Consider the following 21,294-nt stretch of genomic DNA (forward strand, 5'->3'; position numbering starts at 1 on the left):
GCCTGGTAAACAAGAGAGACCAAAAACATAAAAAAAAAATAAAAAAAATTAGCGGTGACTCCCTTCCTCTGAAGCTGTCATAAAGTCAGAGTATGTGTCTATTCCTCGATTCCCTGCTAAGTTGTTCATATTATGTCAGTCTGTAAAGGTCCACAGGTAAAATGAATCAAAAATGATTTTCATAATTAATCCAACTGAGTTTTGTTTTAACAAGATAAAGTGGTGTTGTGTTGGTAAACTGGGTGCCGTAACCCCCGAGCGCTGTGAACTGATTGTCGGAACTCTCTCTTTCTCTGATGCACTGTCTGTTTGAGTTAGATCAAATGAATGATTCATAATTAATATGTTATTTGAAGCTAAATTTCTATACCAGTAATATTATGGTTTATAATTGGTTTAATTAAACAGTTTGATAGTATTTGTGATCTTTGCTGAGGCCTGCTGAGTTCAGTGGTTTAAGCAAATAATATCCTCTACAGTTAATGCAATTATTTATGCACTCAATTTTTAAAAATAAGAACCAAATAAGTCCTACACAGGTCATGCACCAAAAGCAGTTTTGCACTTTCACATAAAGGGTTAAGTGTTCCACTTGTTGAGGAACTGTTATTACTATCATTTTGTATTATTGTTTTTGCCACTGACAGGCTCAGTTTGTTATTCTAAGTATCTGGCAACATTATGGATATGATACCTACAGAGAAATTAAACAGTTTTACTTTACCTTTTACTGATCCAGTCTTTTGTCTAAAAAATTTGTAACAAAGTCTCGCTAAAGGAGAGGTCTCATTCTAAAATCTTGCACTTTCCCACATTGTTAAAATCAGCTTAATATTCACCCATGACACTGAAAATCTTCTAGACAACACTGAGCTGTGCTTACAACCCACTCTTCCTGGCACTTCTGTCTCCAACTCGTCACCTCTCGTCAGATTTCAGAACAGAACTTCTCCTTGAGCGAGACTTGGACATAAAAACAAATAGAAGCTTTTCATCTGTCTGTAGGGATCCGTCCCATCAGGGCTGTGCCTGACCAATTTGGCACCCTAGGCAAGACATTTGCTGGCGCCCCCCCGACTCACGGTTTGGTTCAAACCTCGGTTTTCAAAAACTACTTAAGAAACATTTCAAAAACTTCCTGAAAAAATGTCTGGATTTTATTAATTATTATACAAATGTCGCATTGCAATAAACATGAACATTACTTAAGTTATATTAACTTACAGTTCACAATAAATAAATAAAAACTTGTTAATCTCTTAACAGTCTACATTCTCTAAATAATCTTATTTCTCCACTGGCAGTTTGTGTGTGGGAGGGAGATGCACTTGAGGCTGCATCACTTGGTGCTGAGGTGGATGAGGTGGCTGCAGTTACATTAGTAGGCCCAGGATTTGCAGAGGTGGGGGACAAATACTTCAGAAGTACATCTAAAAAGAGGAGATACATATATTTGACAAACTGGGCTTTTACAATATATTGCAGGGCTCAACAATAAGGATTGCCCGATTGCCTGGGGCAAGTAAAACTCACGGTCGGGCATGTAAACTAACAACTGACTTGCCCGATCGGGCAAGTTGCTAAAAATAGTAAAAATTAATAACTAATTAATAAAATAAATGTATTTTAAAACGTGCTCTTCTGCTCTGATGCAGCGGTCTCTCTGCCTGAAGTCACAGGCACAGCTGTGTAACAATGTCCTGCCCACAGCCCCCATTGATATTATTTTGCGCGACGGACGCTTCATATAATAACATAACAATATACTATTTATGGTGTTATGTCATTGTGTCATTTCTGTCTCTACATGGTCACGCGTTAACAATTCTCCTCTGCTCTCTGTATGGTGCACGGCGGAGTTCCGCCACACACACAGGTGAGCACGCTAGAGTGGCTTGGGCCGCATTTTCCTGACCAAACCTGACCCCGAGCCCGGTGCAGTTTGTCAGCTGACAAAGTTATTGAAATGGACAGTGTGTAAATAACCATCAACAGACTGCTGTTACGCACAGACAAACACGCTGCTCGCACAGCAGCGCAGCACGGCACACATGCTGAGCTTGTGTTGCGTTCAGGCGTTGTCAGGTAAATAACAACTTCCAACACTTAAATAGGTCAAAGCACAAAACAGCAGCATGTCAAGTGACTTTTTACTTTATTATATTCAATACAATTGTATGTTCCTAAATCTTGAGACACCTCATATGTAAGCTAGACAGACATTTCACCTGCTCATTACTGTGCACACATGTACTGTATGTACTTAGTCCTAAAGAGCCCTTCTGGTGCCAGTAGATACATAGAAACATCCCAGCAGGCTGTGCTTTGCAAGCATACAAAAACGTTTCACGCATGTGAAAATTATTTTTCATACGTGTGCTTCACCTCCGCTGCTACAACTCCATCCTAGGGGAAACACTGCCGTGTGCGTTTTGTGCAACAGGTGGATGTGGTAGTCGACTGGTAGAGTAGAGAGAGAGCTCAGTAGCGTTGAAGTAGAGTAGAGCAGGGCAGAAAGATGGAAGCAAAATATATTAAACCCGGTGTTAATACAGCAGAACTGGAGAGAAGGGTGAAAAATAAATAGAGGTGGGCATGGCTCAAGTAGGGCGCAAAATTATAGACGGAGAACAATTGACAAATTTTTCACTTTAAGCCCTGACACTGTCATTTTTGTGTAGGAATTAAGCTACAATGCATGACGTATGTTGTTTTAATTAATAAATACAGTGTGAATAAAGATTACATAACATAAAAATAACTGCAGTCTTTGTTATTTGATAGCCGCTTAAATTAAACAATTTTTATAGGGCAAGTAAAAACTGACTTCGGGCAAGTAGATCTCTGACCAACTTGCCCGACCGGGCAAGTGAAAAAAACCTTAGCGTTTAACCCTGTATTAATCAAATAGCTGTTGACTGTGAAACCATCATGGAATAACCATAATAGCACCTAACATTACAGCCTGCCTTGATCTAATGAGATTGTAAACACAGCAAACAGCCAAAATATAAAAAATGCAACTGTAACATCACAAATTGCACAAATCTGAAAATTGGAAAACATAAATATACAGTATATGAATATATGTCTGGTTGGTAAACAGTGAGTGGTATGTGCAGCAGCACACTAAACATTAAAAGAAAAGATAGGCCAATATATTAAATTATGTTGCTTATTCATTCCATCAAACACTTTGAGTCTTTCTTTCCAGCTTTCTCTAAGATGGGCGCAACATTAACTGACATTAACTCTAGCTGAATGCTTAAAGTATTCCTAAAACAAGTGGCAAATGAAGTCGCAGTAACATTGACGTTACGTAGTAGTAGCCTAACCGCTAATCATTAGCGGCTAATGAGCTGACGTTAGCTTGCAAGTTGTGTTTCTACCATTTTAAATGAAGTGTTCATCACATCACATCATTACCTCGGTCTCGTTCACGTTTCTCCTCCTCTTCTTTTCTTTGTTTTTGTACTGCGCCCCAGAGAGCTTCTGCCTCTTCATGACGATGGCACCCGACTGTCAATTTGTCACTCAGCAGCATCACATTACAGAAGACGGCAGGTAGCGGGGGGAGGGGGGAGGGGGGCGCGGTTAGGGACCGTGGCGAAATTGATGCTGCCTGCCAGACAGGCAGAAGGATGCCAAGCAGGCAGAAATTTAAATTAGAAATATTATTTCATTATTATTTAAAGACGTATGGCTATATGTACTGTTGTTGTCTTGTAGTGTATTCTTGTCTAATTTGTCGAATAGAATGGGGAAGAAAAAAAAACAAAACACCTCACTCCCTGGCGCCCTCTGACATGCTAGCGCCTATCCACCTTATTTTCAAACACGGAAGTAAATAGTGATCAACTTCCGGTTTTTTGTGCGTGACTTCCGGTCAGCCGCTTTCCCTCATGCTTTCCCTTACCGGAGCTAACGGTGCAAGCTAATTTTTTTTTCAGTTTTCAGTTGTTTATGTTAGTCAATCAGTTAGTTAGTTAGTTAGTTAGTTAGTCTGTGTATTTTGTATAACGTTAGATAACTGTGCCCACGTTTCCATTATAACAGAAATTTATTCCCTCTAAACGCGAATAAATCGCACGTCAATCATAAACTATGAACCAAAAAAGCACAATCTATCCCGAGTGAGACAAACTGCTTGATCCCCGTCTCCAGTGTACCAGCAGAGAACCTGCAGAACCGAATCAGTGAAAAAACACACCGGGCTACACAGCCTCTCTACCTGAGCAGCTGAAGCTGCGGCTCGCACCCTCGACACACAGACACACAGACGGTGCTTCTGCATGCCAGCCACACGTGTGCGCAACTGTGAGAAATAAATATGTGAGGTGTACGTCGCTTTTCTATCTTTTTTCCCCTTTTCTTTCTTTCTTTCTTTCTGTCAGCGACATACACTCCTAACACAGGACGGGTTGTTTTAATTGACTGAGTTGATCGTTAAGCCATAGTGATGCGCGGATCGGCTCTGATAGCACCCGAATCAGCATATACGCATCAACCATCCAGCCGTTACAACATGATTGAGCTAGCAAAGCAGTTTTGTGTTGCTATGTGTGGTATTTATTCAGTTTTGGGAAATCACGATGTCTAGAAAGCATCAGTGGCTGCAGCTGACAGGGACAACTAACGTTAACACTAGCAGCAAAGCTAACATCAGGATCGTCATCCGTTAAAAACCTCCCGTTGTCGGATACGACATGAAACTGCTCCAATTCGCTCAATCATGTTGTAACTAAGACATCCGCTGGAGAAAATATTTTTTTCACGGGCCACTTTGTGAGTTTAGTGAGTTATTACAGACACAGCTATCGGCTAACGGCTAACAGCTAACGGTTAGCCCAGCTAATCTACGATAACCATGTTATTAATTACACACAGAGAAAATACTAATGTTTGTTCAGTCATTGTGTTTATAGACTTTAAAAACATCAGATTAGTCTAAGCAGTGATATAGTGACGTGAAAAATTTGATATATACATATATATAGCTAAATTAAATGACAAGGGGATTCCCAATTACAGAGTGGCAAGAGTGCTGGACCGGAAGTGTGGCACAACAAAATGGAAGTTGGCTGCGTTCTGTTTTGCCTCCGTGTTTCCGTGAAAAATAAGGTGGATAGCATTTGCCTAAACTGCCCTATGGGCGGCACGGCCCTGCGTTCCATGTTGTCAGACACCTAACAATCTGAGCCTGTCAGTGTCAAAACTGACGGTGTGCACCTGCCCAGAGTGGTAACACTGCAGCTTGAGTAGTTGCTGCTGACTGCAACACTCTCTCTAAATACTGGACCTGTTTCAAAAGAAGTAAATGGCATCCAACTGTGCACTGTTTGGTTCTTGTAACATGATTGTGACACATTTGCGGCACTATTATTTGTACAGTTTTAAGTGTTATAGACTTAAGTCATACACACCTAAATTAGGCCACTGACTCTGACTTTTGGCCTTAAAATCTCCATAATCATACAGTTTTTTGAAGCTGTCCTAAAACATAAACCTTGTCCACTGTAACCTCACAAAACTCCAATCATCTCACAACATATGATCTGATACACCAGCTGCATGTAGTGGATCATTGACTGTTTATTCAGAGTCACCTGCCGGGCTGGAAAACCTGCCACGTTTAACAATGAGCTCAGTTATGAGTTTGGGTTTGGGGTGGGACCAGCTGTCAGACAGGCATATTAATGTTTGTGTAGTGACCTTTCTGTGGAGTTTGGATGCAGTTGCTTTCGCGAACTCACGAATCACTCTGTAAAGTCCCCATAAACTCATTTAAAAAGAATAAGTCATCCATAACTAAGCTACTGTAAAATATATTAGTATAAGGAGCCTGCAGAAAAATGAATGAAGTCATGCTGCCTTCATGTTCTCTGTGTAGCTCCTGTATCTGTGTTCAGGCATTTGGAGGCTACATCTGGTGTTAAAAATTATTCTTGGTGTTTTTTACTTTTTAAATCATCTTATTCTGTTACAGTGTGTGTGTCACAGTAGATGTTACTGTTTGCATGCATTTTCTCAGACTCCAGGTCAGTGGTGAAGGAAGTATTCACATCTTTTATTCAAGTGAAAGTAGCAATATGCAATATCAGAATGTTACATTACAAGCAAAAGTCCTGCATTTGAAATGTCACGTAAATAACAGTTAATGGTGGCATGGTGATGTAGTGGTTAGCACTGTCACCTGGTTCCTGGTTCGATCCCAGGAGGGCGCCTTTCTGTGCGGAGTTTGCATGTTCTCCCTGTGTCAGTGTGGGTTTTCTCTGGGTAGGTTGGGGATGGGTTAACTGGTGACTTTAAATTGTCCAATTGTCCTGTGATAGTCTGGCGATCTGTCCAGGGTGTACCCTGCCTCTTGCCCAATGTCAGCTGGAATAGCCCCAGCCCCCCCGCGACCCTCAAGTGGATAAGTGGTTATGAAAATGGATGGATGGATGGATAACTGTAAATAATATGGGCAAAATGTGGAATTCAGTGTTGAGTAGTGTATTAAAAGTAGGGGAGACTGGGAATAGTCGTACCAGTTTTTGTGATTTTCCCAATAAATCAATATTCATTTATACTGGAATAGTCAATCTGCCATATAATAAACTCCAATGCATCAGCTATTGAATAGATTTATTCATGGGTTTTATGAAATATGTACAGTTTGCAAAATTGATTTAAATACAGCCAAAAACACTGATTCTAAGTACACTTGTTTGGATAGCTAGATATTTCAGTGGTTGGCTTAGGTGGAGTTCAACTATTTTACATACTGTTGGGCAGTTTAATCTGTAACAATTCGTCATATTTTATGAGCTTGCCGTTTGTTTTCTATGTAAAAATCTATAAAGAGCATGTGACTCAAAGATGTCAAATAAACATACTGGCATAAATAGTGAAATATTTCGCTCTGAATTTCAGTGAAGTACACATATCAAGCAGAATGAAAAGGAAATACATAACTTAAGTACAAGTACCTTAAAACTGTACATGAATAAATTGTAGACCCATATACAGTACAGGCCAAAAGTTTGGACACACCTTCTCATTCAATGCGTTTTCTTTATTTTCATGACTATTTACATTGTAGATTCTCACTGAAGGCATCAAAACTATGAATGAACACATGTGGAGTTATGTACTTAACAAAAAAAGGTGAAATAACTGAAAACATGTTTTATATTCTAGTTTCTTCAAATAGCCACCCTTTGCTCTGATTACTGCTTTGCACACTCTTGGCATTCTCTCCATGAGCTTCAAGAGGTAGTCACCTGAAATGGTTTTCCAACAGTCTTGAAGGAGTTCCCAGAGGTGTTTAGCACTTGTTGGCCCCTTTGCCTTCACTCTGCGGTCCAGCTCACCCCAAACCATCTCGATTGGGTTCAGGTCCGGTGACTGTGGAGGCCAGGTCATCTGCCGCAGCACTCCATCACTCTCCTTCTTGGTCAAATAGCCCTTACACAGCCTGGAGGTGTGTTTGGGGTCATTGTCCTGTTGAAAAATAAATGATGGTCCAACTAAACGCAAACCGGATGGGATGGCATGTCGCTGCAGGATGCTGTGGTAGCCATGCTGGTTCAGTGTGCCTTCAATTTTGAATAAATCCCCAACAGTGTCACCAGCAAAACACCCCCACACCATCACACCTCCTCCTCCATGCTTCACAGTGGGAACCAGGCATGTGGAATCCATCCGTTCACCTTTTCTGCGTCTCACAAAGACACGGCGGTTGGAACCAAAGATCTCAAATTTGGACTCATCAGACCAAAGCACAGATTTCCACTGGTCTAATGTCCATTCCTTGTGTTTCTTGGCCCAAACAAATCTCTTCTGCTTGTTGCCTCTCCTTAGCAGTGGTTTCCTAGCAGCTATTTGACCATGAAGGCCTGATTGGCGCAGTCTCCTCTTAACAGTTGTTCTAGAGATGGGTCTGCTGCTAGAACTCTGTGTGGCATTCATCTGGTCTCTGATCTGAGCTGCTGTTAACTTGCGATTTCTGAGGCTGGTGACTCGGATGAACTTATCCTCAGAAGCAGAGGTGACTCTTGGTCTTCCTTTCCTGGGTCGGTCCTCATGTGTGCCAGTTTCGTTGTAGCGTTTGATGGTTTTTGCGACTCCACTTGGGGACACATTTAAAGTTTTTGCAATTTTCTGGACTGACTGACCTTCATTTCTTAAAGTAATGATGGCCACTGGTTTTTCTTTAGTTAGCTGATTGGTTCTTGCCATAATATGAATTTTAACAGTTGTCCAATAGGGCTGTCGGCTGTGTATTAACCTGACTTCTGCACAACACAACTGATGGTCCCAACCCCATTGATAAAGCAAGAAATTCCACTAATTAACCCTGATAAGGCACACCTGTGAAGTGGAAACCATTTCAGGTGACTACCTCTTGAAGCTCATGGAGAGAATGCCAAGAGTGTGCAAAGCAGTAATCAGAGCAAAGGGTGGCTATTTTGAAGAAACTAGAATATAAAACATGTTTTCAGTTATTTCACCTTTTTTTGTTAAGTACATAACTCCACATGTGTTCATTCATAGTTTTGATGCCTTCAGTGAGAATCTACAATGTAAATAGTCATGAAAATAAAGAAAACGCATTGAATGAGAAGGTGTGTCCAAACTTTTGGCCTGTACTGTACTTACATTCCACCACTGTGAAATAGTCAAAAATGGTTCAACCCTGGTCTACCACTGCACCTACTGTATACCTCCGGTGTGTGTTTGCAGAAAGTCATTCACAAAGAAATCACCAGCATATTATCAAACAGAGTGACGTTACTTATGGTTGGGGTCAGTTAGACTCTCAAGATAAGAGCAGTGCTCTGACTCTTGGTTAGACTTCTTTTGAACAAACAAGGGGGCTCGAAAAGCATGACAAGACATGAAAAGTTTGGTTTTGTTTGCCATTTTCTATTTCTAAGAATTAGTGCCATAATTAAATTGAAATTAGCTGAATAAATGGATTGGAAATGTTTGAACTTTTTATTAAAAAAAAAGGTACAACAGCACAATGGTTTAGTCCACCCCTGCACTAAGATTTGTCTCTAATCACAGCCAGAGCCATGTGAGGGACTGTTTGTGCTGCTGGAGCACCAACACACAGTGACATGTCTTTCCCCAGAAAAGGGAAATCAGGGCTCCACAAAATGAAAGGGAAAGAAAGCAAACTGACTTTGTAATACACTTCTCTCTATAAATTTCCATTGTTATGCGGATGATACACAGTTGTATTTATCGATGAAGCCAGAAGAAAGTAATCAATTAACTAAACTCCATAACTGCCTTAAAGACATAAAAAATTGGATGAGCACCAATTTCCTGATGTTAAATTCAGACAAAACTGAAGTTATTGTTCTTGGCCCCAAACAACTCAGAGACTCTTTATCTGATGACATAGTTTCTCTAGATGGCATTGCTCTGGCCTCTAGCACTACTGTAAGAAACCTCGGAGTAATATTTGATCAAGATTTGTCTTTTAATTCTCATTTAAAGCAAACCTCACGGACTGCATTTTTTCATCTGCGTAATATTGCGAAAATTAGGCCTATCCTGACCCGAAAAGATGCAGAAAAATTGGTCCACGCTTTTGTTACCTCAAGGCTGGATTACTGTAACTCTCTATTATCAGGTAGCTCTAGTAAGTCCTTAAAAACTCTCCAGCTAATTCAGAATGCAGCAGCACGTGTACTAACAGGAACTAAGAAACGAGATCATATTTCTCCTGTTTTAGCTTCTCTGCACTGGCTCCCTGTAAAATCCAGAATTGAATTTAAAATCCTACTGTTAACTTATAAAGCTCTAAATGGTCAAGCTCCATCATATCTTAGAGAGCTCATAGTGCCATATTATCCCACCAGAACACTGCGCTCTGAGAACGCAGGGTTACTCGTGGTCCCTAAAGTCTCCAAAAGCAGATAAGGAGCCAGAGCCTTCAGCTATCAGGCTCCTCTCCTGTGGAATCATCTTCCTGTTACGGTCCGGGAGGCAGACACCGTCTCCACATTTAAGACTAGACTTAAGACTTTCCTCTTTGATAAAGCTTATAGTTAGGGCTGGCTCAGGCTTGCCCTGTACCAGCCCCTAGTTAGGCTGACTTAGGCCTAGTCTGCCGGAGGACCCCCCTATAATACACCGGGCTCCCTCTCTCTCTCTCTCTCTCTCTCTCTCTCGTATTCTATTACTGCATCTTGCTAACTCGGCCATTCTGGATGTCACTAACTCGGCTTCTTCTCCGGAGCCTTTGTGCTCCACTGTCTCTCAGATTAACTCATACCGCAGCGGTGCCTGGACAGCGTGACGTGTGTGGTTGTGCTGCTGCCGTGGTCCTGCCAGATGCCTCCTGCTGCTGCTGCCATCATTAGTCATTAGTCATACTTCTACTGTTATTACACACAAGTATACTGTCAGATATTAATACATACTTTCAACATATTGTACCACAGTAGCCAGAACTATAACTATAATATTATTACTTTCATTAATGTTGTTGTAAGCTACTGTCATTACCTGCATCTCTCTCTCTCTGTCTCTCTCCCTCTCTCTCTCTCTCTCTCTCTCTCTCTGTCTCATTGTGTCATATGGATTACTGTTAATTTATTATGCTGATCTGTTCTGTACGACATCTATTGCACGTCTGTCCGTCCTGGAAGAGGGATCCCTCCTCAGTTGCTCTTCCTGAGGTTTCTACCGTTTTTTTTTTCCCCGTTAAAGGGTTTTTTTTTTGGGGAGTTTTTCCTTATCCGCTGCGAGGGTCTTAAGGACAGAGGGATGTCGTATGCTGTAAAGCCCTGTGAGGCAAATTGTGATTTGTGATATTGGGCTTTATAAATAAAATTGATTGATAATAAATAACTAAATAAGTAAGTGCATGGGAGAAACATGGGTCAAAAGAGAAAGGGTGAGGGGCCCCACATAGAGTTTAAGTATTGGACCCAGAATTTGGTGTGACGCCTCTGTCTGAGGCTCTCACGGAGTTGATAATCCAGACCCAATCTAAAATCCAACAAACCCTACAGTCAAAAACTCATTCAAGACAGTGAGCGTATCGTTAACTTGTCTCCGACCACTTTTAAAAAATAGGCTATTTTTGGCTTAACATAGGCCTATTACAGGATCTAGATTTTAAATTTTAAATGTTTAGTTAATCTCGCAAGCAAAGCAAGCAAAATAATAATAATAATAACGACCTACATTTGTCCACGTGTCAGACTAATTTCCAAGTCAGTTTATATGAATTTAAATAGCCTACTGATGCTATTTCATGATACGACAGCTGATCTCCTCCCTGAGGTTGTGTTCACGGACATTAAAAATCCGCTGTCGTCATCAGCAGCTACCCGACCTGACTGGCCACTTCTGTGGCAAAACGTGACGTCGGCGCTGCCAGCGTGGAACGCACGTCGCGCGCCAATCCAGGAAGTAAATTGTCCGGTTCACTTCAGTCTGCGGAATCCAGAAACAAGTGAGAGCAGTAAATACGTGTCAAATTCAACATTTCAGCAAGCTTTCCCGAAGACGTGTGAAGGGACGCCGCAGCGTTGCCTTGCCACAGCTTGTTTGAGTCCCCTCCAGCAGCAGCAGCAGACCGGGTCCGGCTGTCAGCTGTGTGCAGTGAAGGTAAGGAGGGCTTGGCTTGGCTTGGTGGGTCAGCTGTGTGAAGAAGCTGTGTGTGTTTTGCTAGCTAGCTTATGTGTGTGTGTGTTTCTGTGTGTGTCACCTGTGACAGGCAGCGAACACACTACTTCCCTGCTGTTTCCTGGTGCTGTGTAACCTGTTAGCTGAAAGAAAGCTCCATGAAACGTGTATTATCTGTGTAACATTGCAGCTGCTGTCTCTTATCACTAATGTGTCCGCTCAGAGACTGTGCTGACATTGCGGTTCTGCCAGGAGAGGAGACAAACAGCAGCTTGGTGGACTGCTGCTCATTAAACAGTCAGTCACAGGATCCGCCTCTGATCCTCCTGTCAAAACCATCACACCTGCATGCACACATGAAGACATTCTTAATATGATTGGCAAAATTAAATACAAATTAACTTATATATATATACAATAGAGCACTGCGCTGTAATACCTGTAGTAATAGTAGTAGTAGTAGTAATTTAACTTTAATTTGTGTCACTTTATAAAAAATCCTCACAAAGTGCTTAACAATCAGACTAAAAACAAGGCTGATAGTTAGACACAAAGTAAACATACAACAGAGCTATATTAAAACTGAAAAAATGTGTATGCACTAGAGCCTGACCAATATATTGGTTGGCCCATTTTATAGGCCAGTATAGATCTCAGTATCAGCGTACACATTTTCTGATATGCACCAGAGTTTGTTTTTCTTTTTTAAAAAGAACAGAAAAAGATGATTGGATTAATTTGTAATTATGAAATTTCTAATGAAGTTTACCCTTTAAGTGCACTGATGTCATTTTTGAAAATTAGATTTATTGTACTGTAAAATATTGTGCTTCTATTACATTTCCTTGTCATAAGTCTTTGATAACCATATGTTAAGGAGAACTGCATTGTTGATAGATAGATAGATAGATAGATAGATAGATAGAATATTGAACGCTATATCGATATCAGGATTTTTTTAATAATGTTGCATACTGTACATGTATGCATAATTGAGTAATTGTAGTTTATTTATTACTATTTTAATATCAGAGAAATTAATAAGTTTAAAATGTCATTTGATTTAAAATGTGAAAATGTGAATTTAACTGTAATTGAATATTGTAATAAAAACTTTAATAAAAACTAATGAAACTGCAATAAAATAAACACATTAACAATTGAAAAAAGGGGTGGGTAGATAGGATAAATACAAAATATCCAAATTAATGAAAAATATCCAGCCAAAGTTTTCTGAGTGATGTCTTAAAATTGCACATTTTAGCCTCAGTTTAAAAAAAAAAACAAAAACAAAAAAAAAAACTGTTGTGGTACATGTAGATATTTAATCAAATTTTATTTTGAAATTAACTTTTGTTAGACAGTGTATAGTGTGATAACTGTTATTGATATTGTTTCTGTATTGAAAAGGGGTAGTAATTGTAATACTAGCATGCACTGCAGATCAGTTATTTTTCTTGAGTCAGAGACAATTATTAATAATTATTTTCTGGACATAACACAAAATATTAAAATGTTGTATGTATTTATTTTTTTGAAAGTATCCGTGTTGTGATAATGTATTATCTTCAAAATGCCATCACTTATATTAAAAAAAAATGCATTACCTCTATACTAAAACTTTAAATTTCCTCAAATCACAGATATCAGAAAAGAGTTCCAGGGTATTTAGAAATCCCAAGGGTCAAAAATACAGCCACACCGTTTTTGATTAAACTGATAGGGAGATGCTGTGTTGTGGTGATGTAGTGCACAGCATGCACCACCAGAGGTCAGTCTCCACTGGTGGAACAGGCAGGTGAGCTGAAAAAAAAGGTGGCTGTGAGTTGTGGGATAATATTACAGGACTAGTAAAAAAGAAGAACATCTTGCTCCTGTTTGGGAGTATTGCTACATATCACTGTATCTTGAGATAACTTCCTCCAACTACAAAAGCACTTTATTAGCAGCAAGATTTTATTCAACACATTATCTCTGTTCAGCCCTCTGATGTGTCGGTGTCTATTCCAGCAACAAGTGTCACCAGGTCCTCCAGCAAGACGGGTGCTTATTTCTTATCAATTCATTATTTGATGAGACATAAGTATTTAAACCCAGCAAGATTTGTTTAAGAAGGCTTACTGTTGTTGGGTGCCCGGTAGCTCAATGGGTAGAGCTGGCTCCCTATGTACAAAGGCACTGTCCTTGCTCGATTCCACCCTGCGGCCCTTTGTTGCATGCCACCCCCCTGCCCTCCCCACTTGACACTTGTCGTCTCTAATAAAGGCATAAAAAGCCAAAAAAGTAGGAAAAAATAGATACCACCCAAGCCTAACTGTAGTAATATTATCTGATATTTTAATTTAAATTGTATCAAGCTTTAAGTACAGTCAGTTACCAGATCAACCAGTGAAGTTTTAAAAAGTAGGTAAAGCGTTAATATACTGTGTGTCGTTGTTCTCTGTGCAGGAGTTTCCCAAAGTAAACACTCAGTGAATGTGCAAATCAAGTGTCCACACCCATTTGAATGCTCTACTATATTCCTTCCTTGAGGCCTGAAATTACAGCCTGTGAAGTGTAGAGAGTTGCTCAGCTTTTATTTGTTGCTGGAATAGAGGAGTTGATTTTTTTGTATTTGTGAAAAAATGTTTACTTACTCCCAACCAAAAGATGCACATGAAGCCATCTACTTTCTGCAAAGTCAAATAAGATTGCCTATAACTGTGAAACTTTGGCTGTGTTGTGGATACAGACTGATTCGTACTGTTAACAGAGCAGCTGACACTCCACTATAATCAATGGAAATGGCCACACCAGGTGTGAGAACAGCACATAAATGGCACATAAAAGGCTGGTCTTGTATTGATATTCTGTATTTTTTTATGCAAGGTGTACACAGCTTCATAAGTGCTTTGTTTTTTAGTGATGTCCAAATGAAGCTTCATGAACCACCAGTTGTATTTGCTGAATCCACTAGATGGCGCTCTTGGTGTAATGAAAAAGGCTCAAGGGATGGAAATGCAGTTTGGTCTCAACTAGCAATGGCCAAATAAAGCTTCATGAACAATTTTCTTTATTTTTTGGGTCCACTTTGGCACTCTTTGTTCAACAAAGGGTTGAAACCAAACTGCATTGCCATCCCTTGAGCCTTTTTCATTACACAAAGAGCGCCATCTAGTGGGCTCAGCAAATACAACTGGCGGTTCATGAAGCTTCATTTGGACATCGCTGGTATTTTTTTTTTTTTTTATTTAAAGGGATATTTTGTCAATTTTCAATAAGCTCTGTATCATAACAATGTGCGTAGTATGTGTAAATGAACTGTGGTAAATTTTCCTCCATCTCAGCAGTTCACCTTTAATGTCATTCAGTGGATTTTCGCTGGCTCTTGGACCGAACTACAGATTATACTTACACATTTTTGCTGCACCATTTGTATTAGCAGATAATATATTTGTCTTAAAGAGATAGACAGAACAGACCTTTGGGTTGTGCTCTCTCAGCAAGGGTCCAGCCAGTGTAAAAACTGTTTTGAGTTTGAAAAAAAAAAAAGGTTTGATATTGAGCCAAACACTGGACTGGACTGGTATATTGAGTTTTCTCACTAGGTGTTACACTTGACTCAGCAGCCGCTCTGAAGTTGAACAGATTAAAAAGCTGACAGAACCCATGAATGAGAGTGTAGCAACTTTGGTCCACTTGGTGGTGGTAATACACCTCTGAGCTGGTTTGCCAACAGCCAATAAACACTGAATAATAATAACAAGCAGACGGTGAGGTAGCGCCACAATCAGCAGGAAGACTGACGTAGCCTCGTATGTAGCCTTGTTTTTTGGCTCACCTCCTTTGTCAGCTTCATATCCAAAATGTTGCCATTTTGGTACAGTTTTCGTTTTCTTTGAGGCTAACTCTGCCGTGTCCCATCTTGTCACTTCAAGATACAAATAAACTTTCTAGTAAACACATTGCTCCCACCTCTATTGAAATGTGATCTTACTTATGTTGCCTGGGTTCAGCAGTAAATTGCGCCGAGCCTTCTAGACACAAGTGGCTACATTAGTCTGTTTATAAACAATATTGTGTTAATTACTTTGTCATATTATTTTTTGATAATGCAAAATGAGTTGGATTTAGCTTTATGATGACATCAGAACAGGTTGCTGATGTAGGCTACAGCAGACCGGACCAGCAAAACTGAAAATTGACCCAGCTCTACTCTGAACAGATAACTACAGCTAAACTTTGGTCTTTTTATGGCTCAGTTTTTATCTCTCACTGTGCTGTCTGTATTACACACACACACACACACACACACACACGCATGCACACACACACACACACACACACACACACACACACACACACACTTAAAAGTGTTGCAGCATTTTTATTACTGACTTTAAAATTATTGTCCTTATATTCTTTTTTCCTTGCTCATAGCACACACACGCACCGCACACATACCAGACACACACACCTTAGATGATGGTGGACTCCACGTTGGCTCAAGTGGGCAAAAATCTGAGTGAAGCCATGAGAATCCTGGAAGATGGACAGAGGTAAGATGAGAGACTTATTTCTTTAATTTCAACAAGTATCAAATCTGACAGCTGGTAAAATGACCACAGTGTACATCAATGACTTTCTGATGATCCTGTGATGTTAGTCTAAGGTTGAATTTCTAACCAGTGAGTGCATGAATTCAACATTATATGTTGTCTGTGTTTCTACCCTGTGCCTCTATTTAGAGAGAATGAGGTAGGGCCAGAGAAGTGGCGCCTCAACAGAACCAGCATCCCTGGACCCCTGCAGGGAGAGTAAGACACACACACACACACACACACACACACACACACTCATGTAGTGGCTGACAGTGGTTTTAGAACATTCAAGGGGCATTGTTAGGCATGACACTGAGTGGAATATTTATTTTTTGACTCTGGGGTGAACTGCTCATTATTTAAAGGATGTTTCACAGTTATTGAGAGTAGACTACACACAATGTTATGAAATATTTTCCCTCAGTACTATTACAATTGTGGGAAAAATAGCAATTTAAAACTTCTAACCTCCTGTTTTGGGGAAGTTAACATTTGAGTAAACTGAGTATTGGGTGACTTGGCAGTTTTGCTCATTGAACATTATTTTAAGTTGGAGAGGTAGGCTACATTATGTGAGAGAGGACAATGTCAGTGTTTAAAGACTTGTGTGTAAATTGGAGGCATGAGAAGAGTTAAGGTTTGAGAAAAGCTCAAGAACTGAAGCTTATCACTTGTTTCTTTGTGCTCCCGAGCAGTGGTCAGGATGTTGCCACTATTTTGCACCTTGTCCACAACCTCATTCATGATGAGGAGGAGGAAGAGGACAAACCAAGCCAACAGTAAGAAACTAATCAGTGGAAAAAAAAAAACATACCTATACCTATTCAGCATTTTGTACCTCACATATTAACCATTTAGTGTTTGGATACAATCTTCTTTTTTAAGTCATGTTGAAATGAATAACCTAATAACCTAACTGGTAACCTAATGAGTAACATATTATTTCTAACTTTGAGTAAGATGGTACAGTTTCTGACATTTGTGGTGATTTTAGTACATTAAGGTGTTAAGTAATGACAGTTAAAAAGCTGAGTCATGTTAGGCATGCTGTTTACCCACTGTTCTGATCATAAAACAACACATTTTTTTTACATCACAGGCATGGTGCATGTTTACCTCTAGACTGTTCTAGAGAGGCTCTTTATATGAAACAATAATCAGAATGACTGGATTGGTAGAAGGAAGCAAAGAAACACTGGAGGAGAACTATTACAACTAAGCTATTGTAGTTTTACTGAAATCAGAAAACAGATACTCCTCCATGGAAAAAAAGGAAACTCCTAGAAAATCAAAGTGCTAGCTAGAACCATAAAGGGTTCTTCAGCTTGTTCCGATCGGAGAAACCTTTTTGGTTCCAGGTAGAACCTTTTATATAGGTTTCAACTGGAAACCTGTCGGAAGGTTCTACCTGGAACCCAACCTAAAAGGTTATACCTAGAAAACCCCCAATAACCTGTTTTCCACCAACATGGAATGGGTTCTGTTCCGGTTTGTGCATGAAACTTTGAACTGTTTGGAGCATTTCGACTGCAAAAAAATTCATTCGGAATCCTAACTTGGTTACCAGCTGAAAAACACAAAAAATAGCAGGTTTTCACCGACTTGACCTGAGAACCTTGATGACATCAATAGGCATGACATACTTTACAGGTTGGAAAGATAGGATGGAGATTTGCATGTAATAGTCATTGTCGTTGTCTTATCATTGATAGTTTGTCCTTGCTTGTATTTTGCGATAAAAACAAATATCCTTTACTATTTCAATGGTGCAGTACAGTTGGAAACTGAAACTCTGTTCCAATTTAGAACAGAATACAAAAAAAAAAGAATTATAGCAGACCATGTGGTATTTTATGGCCTAAAACTATGGTAAAGATATCAACTATGGCAGAACACAAGTAAAATGAATTAATTAAGGGGATTCCAGATACATTTATATTTTTAAAATACCATATGGAACATGGGTAACTTTGAATATTTGAGGGTGAGGAGCTTTTAACACCCATGCTTTCAACTGTCCTTGAAGAACTCTTTCTAACAAAGAACCCTTTCTTTGGAAAAAAAAGCAAAAGGTTCTAGATAGAACTCAGACCTTAGGAAGAACCCTTTTGGGACCTTATTTCTTAGAGTGTAAGGAATGGAGGAAATAGGCCACAGTATAATATGTATAAAGCTGCTGTTTGATGTTTCCAGTAGGATGCAGAATGTGGGTGAACAGGGTCACATGGCCTTGCTGGGTCACAGCCTGGCAGCCTACATATCTGTGTTGGACAGAGAGCGGCTACGGAAGTTGACTACTCGGATCCTGTCTGACACCACACTGTGGCTCTGCAGACTGTTCAGGTAGGCCTGTGGCTACAACACTGCAGGATACCTTTAGATCCAATGAATCACTTCTGTTTTGGTTGTGTTGGTGGTATAATAAGTACACAGTAAAAACCAGCATCAGCAGGAGCACAGGGTCTTACTATCTTAGCCACTGTAGAGATAGAAACTAGAGTCAGATTTGTAGTATGTGTACACACTTACTTGGCCCATAAAGGTGATTCTGATTCTGTAAAACCTCTAGATTTCTGGTACCATCATGTTTTCATTTTAACCTCATGCGACCCTTCATCCTCATGAGGACATTGAATTTTCGGATTGCTGCACCTGATGCTACTGCTTAACTTAGGCCCATCGTCCTCATTTGTGGACATTTTTTGTGCCATCTGGTGGTAGCAAAAGCACAATACACTAACCCATACAAAAACATGACAGCTGGCTTCTCTGCCAAGCCAGTCTACAGCCAATTCTGACATAAAAGTGGATAAGGTACAAAACCTGATCAAAAGTTATGGTTGAAACCTGTTTATTAATGCTCAGGAATGTTTGTAGTTTGATATGGCAAACAAACTTGACCAGTTTTATCAACAGTAACAAGCTAGGACCCCATTAATTAGAGAATACTTGTTTGAGGACAATGGGACTTTATAATTGTATTATTGCAGCATTCCACACAGGCCAATTAGGTGTGGAAGACTGTTCCTACAGACAAAAAGGACACTCCTGGTTTAGAGTATGGAGCAGGGAGAATTCATACAGAGAAACAAAACAAACAAATCACAAGGCTTTTAGATGTGTTGTATTATTTTCAATTTTGCTTTTGCACAGTCATGCTCAGGCATAAAAATGTTTTGAGTTTTGAGCAGATTCTAACTTGGAAGAGTGACCCCTAACCCAGAGAGTTACAAAACATTGAACAAATGTTGCATTGTTTGTAATTTTAGCAACAATTTTAACAACAGTTTCTTTAGGCATTGAAGTAAACAGTTTAAATCTATATTACACACTTGTGACTATTAAAAAGAAACCAAACGCCCCCATAGGAGGACATCTTTTCTTTTTTTTTTAAAGCTACTTCCGGTTCAAAGACAAAGTTAGGTTTTTATACTTGTCAGGTCCTAGTAGTCCCAAATAGCTAGGAGAAACTGAAGATGCATACCAAACAGAAGCTGGGGTCTCAGGAAGTTAATATTTAATACGTTAAGCCACTACAGTCATAAAATAACACATAATAAACCTCACCTCACCCAGAAATTAGATCATGTTAGCCATTGTAGTACACTTATTATTTTTATATTTTTGTTTAATTAATACACAATGCTAAATCTCAAATTCTGTAGTTTTACCATTTTTGTAATAACTTTGAGTGACTCAGTATATTGTTGTAGCTTGGCTAATGTTGCTTTCTGCTTCCAGTACTCTGTTTGACACCAATCAAATGTGACCCTCAGGTATGAGAACGGTTCAGCCTACTTCCATGAGGATGACAGGGATGGCCTAGTCAAAGTGTGTCGGCTGGTCATTAATGCCCGTTATGAAGAGTATGCCTCTGAGGGCTATGCAATCCTCAGCTCCAAACAGCCAGTCATCTACCAGAGTGCCTCTGGCAGACCCGGACTGGGGCAGCATCTGTGCAGCCAGGTAGGAAGGCTGGAACACAAACTGGCACACCAAATTAATGCGATAAGATAAGATTAAAGCCCATGTGTGTGAAAATCTAATGTGAATATTTAGGTGTATCCACAGAGATTTTAGAAATATTCAGATTCTATACGAAGGGGCTATAAAAGCAAGAGATGCCATCTAGGGCTCTTTATTCACGTGGAGGCAGTTACTCTTGAATATCAACAAAGTAATGTATTTAACAAGTCTCCTTTGGATAGACTACTTGTATTGTGCTGGTAGACCATATATGTGGGTTCAATTTGAATTTTCTAAAGTGCATGGCACCAGTACATTTAGTGTGTTTCCAACGTCACCATTGGTTAAAAGGCGCATAGTCTCGGAGCAAAGAAAGGCACAAGGGACAAAGGGATTGTAGTTAGTCCTTTAATTAATCACAGGTGTTTTGGGCATAACATGAATTCACACAATCAGTGTTGTCTTCCATTCCCCTTAAAAGCCAGGTGTGCCTGGACCTGGTGCACTGCTATTTACATGGTGTGGTAAATTGGAGAAGCGAGCAGTTATCTGCTGAGGGTGATGCAGTCAGAGCAGTAATGTCACTGCAGCAAATATTGTGAGACATTTTAGCAACACAACTAAAACTGAAGTTATAAACTTGACAGAGGAAACAGAACTAAACTTTTAGCTTCTGAAATAATCAATAAAGTTAAACTGCTCCTTGTGTGTAAACGTGCACAGCGTCTCTCAATGTGGAGTCAGACAGCAGCTCTGCAGCTCTGCTCTGCTCTCTGCTATGTTCATATTTTACAGAATGTCAGTGATATTTTCCCAATTAATGATGTATTATTTCACTCACCTGCAACCCATTTGCTGTCCCTGTGTGTATAACAAGCAGAGTGTACACGTGCTGTGAACCCCACCCTGTAAATGTATCATACTATCTGAATAATGTGCCCTTTAGGAAGCAGAAAAATACTGAGCTCTTCTGGTTTTTAGACCAGGTTTTCATTTTTCAATAGTGCAATCACTTCTTGCTGCCTCAAAATAGCAATGCACCAACAATGTGCCTGACCACATTTCATTTTTAGACCTACACGCCCATGGGCGCACAGATGCGCTCACATTTGCT

At 39.8% G+C, this 21,294-nt stretch overlaps 1 protein-coding gene across 3 annotated transcripts in view; it reads left to right on the forward strand.

Moving 5' to 3' along the window:
• Positions 1 to 11,396: 11,396 nt before the first annotated feature.
• Positions 11,397 to 21,294, forward strand: part of pdxdc1 (pyridoxal-dependent decarboxylase domain containing 1) — a 52,568-nt gene continuing 42,670 nt past the window's right edge. For 2 of the 3 annotated variants that reach the window (XM_033644003.2, XM_078161233.1), the window contains exons 1-6: positions 11,397 to 11,616; positions 16,054 to 16,172; positions 16,362 to 16,430; positions 16,910 to 16,993; positions 18,408 to 18,557; positions 19,991 to 20,180. In XM_033644003.2, the coding sequence (XP_033499894.1) occupies positions 16,096 to 16,172; positions 16,362 to 16,430; positions 16,910 to 16,993; positions 18,408 to 18,557; positions 19,991 to 20,180 (570 nt within the window). In that variant the 5' untranslated portion in view covers positions 11,397 to 11,616; positions 16,054 to 16,095. The remainder of the gene's footprint in view (positions 11,617 to 16,053; positions 16,173 to 16,361; positions 16,431 to 16,909; positions 16,994 to 18,407; positions 18,558 to 19,990; positions 20,181 to 21,294) is intronic. The other variant, XM_033644004.2, reaches the window with a different exon arrangement.

Source organism: Epinephelus lanceolatus, chromosome 18, assembly GCF_041903045.1.
Source record: "Epinephelus lanceolatus isolate andai-2023 chromosome 18, ASM4190304v1, whole genome shotgun sequence".
Classification (NCBI taxonomy): domain Eukaryota; kingdom Metazoa; phylum Chordata; class Actinopteri; order Perciformes; family Serranidae; genus Epinephelus; species Epinephelus lanceolatus.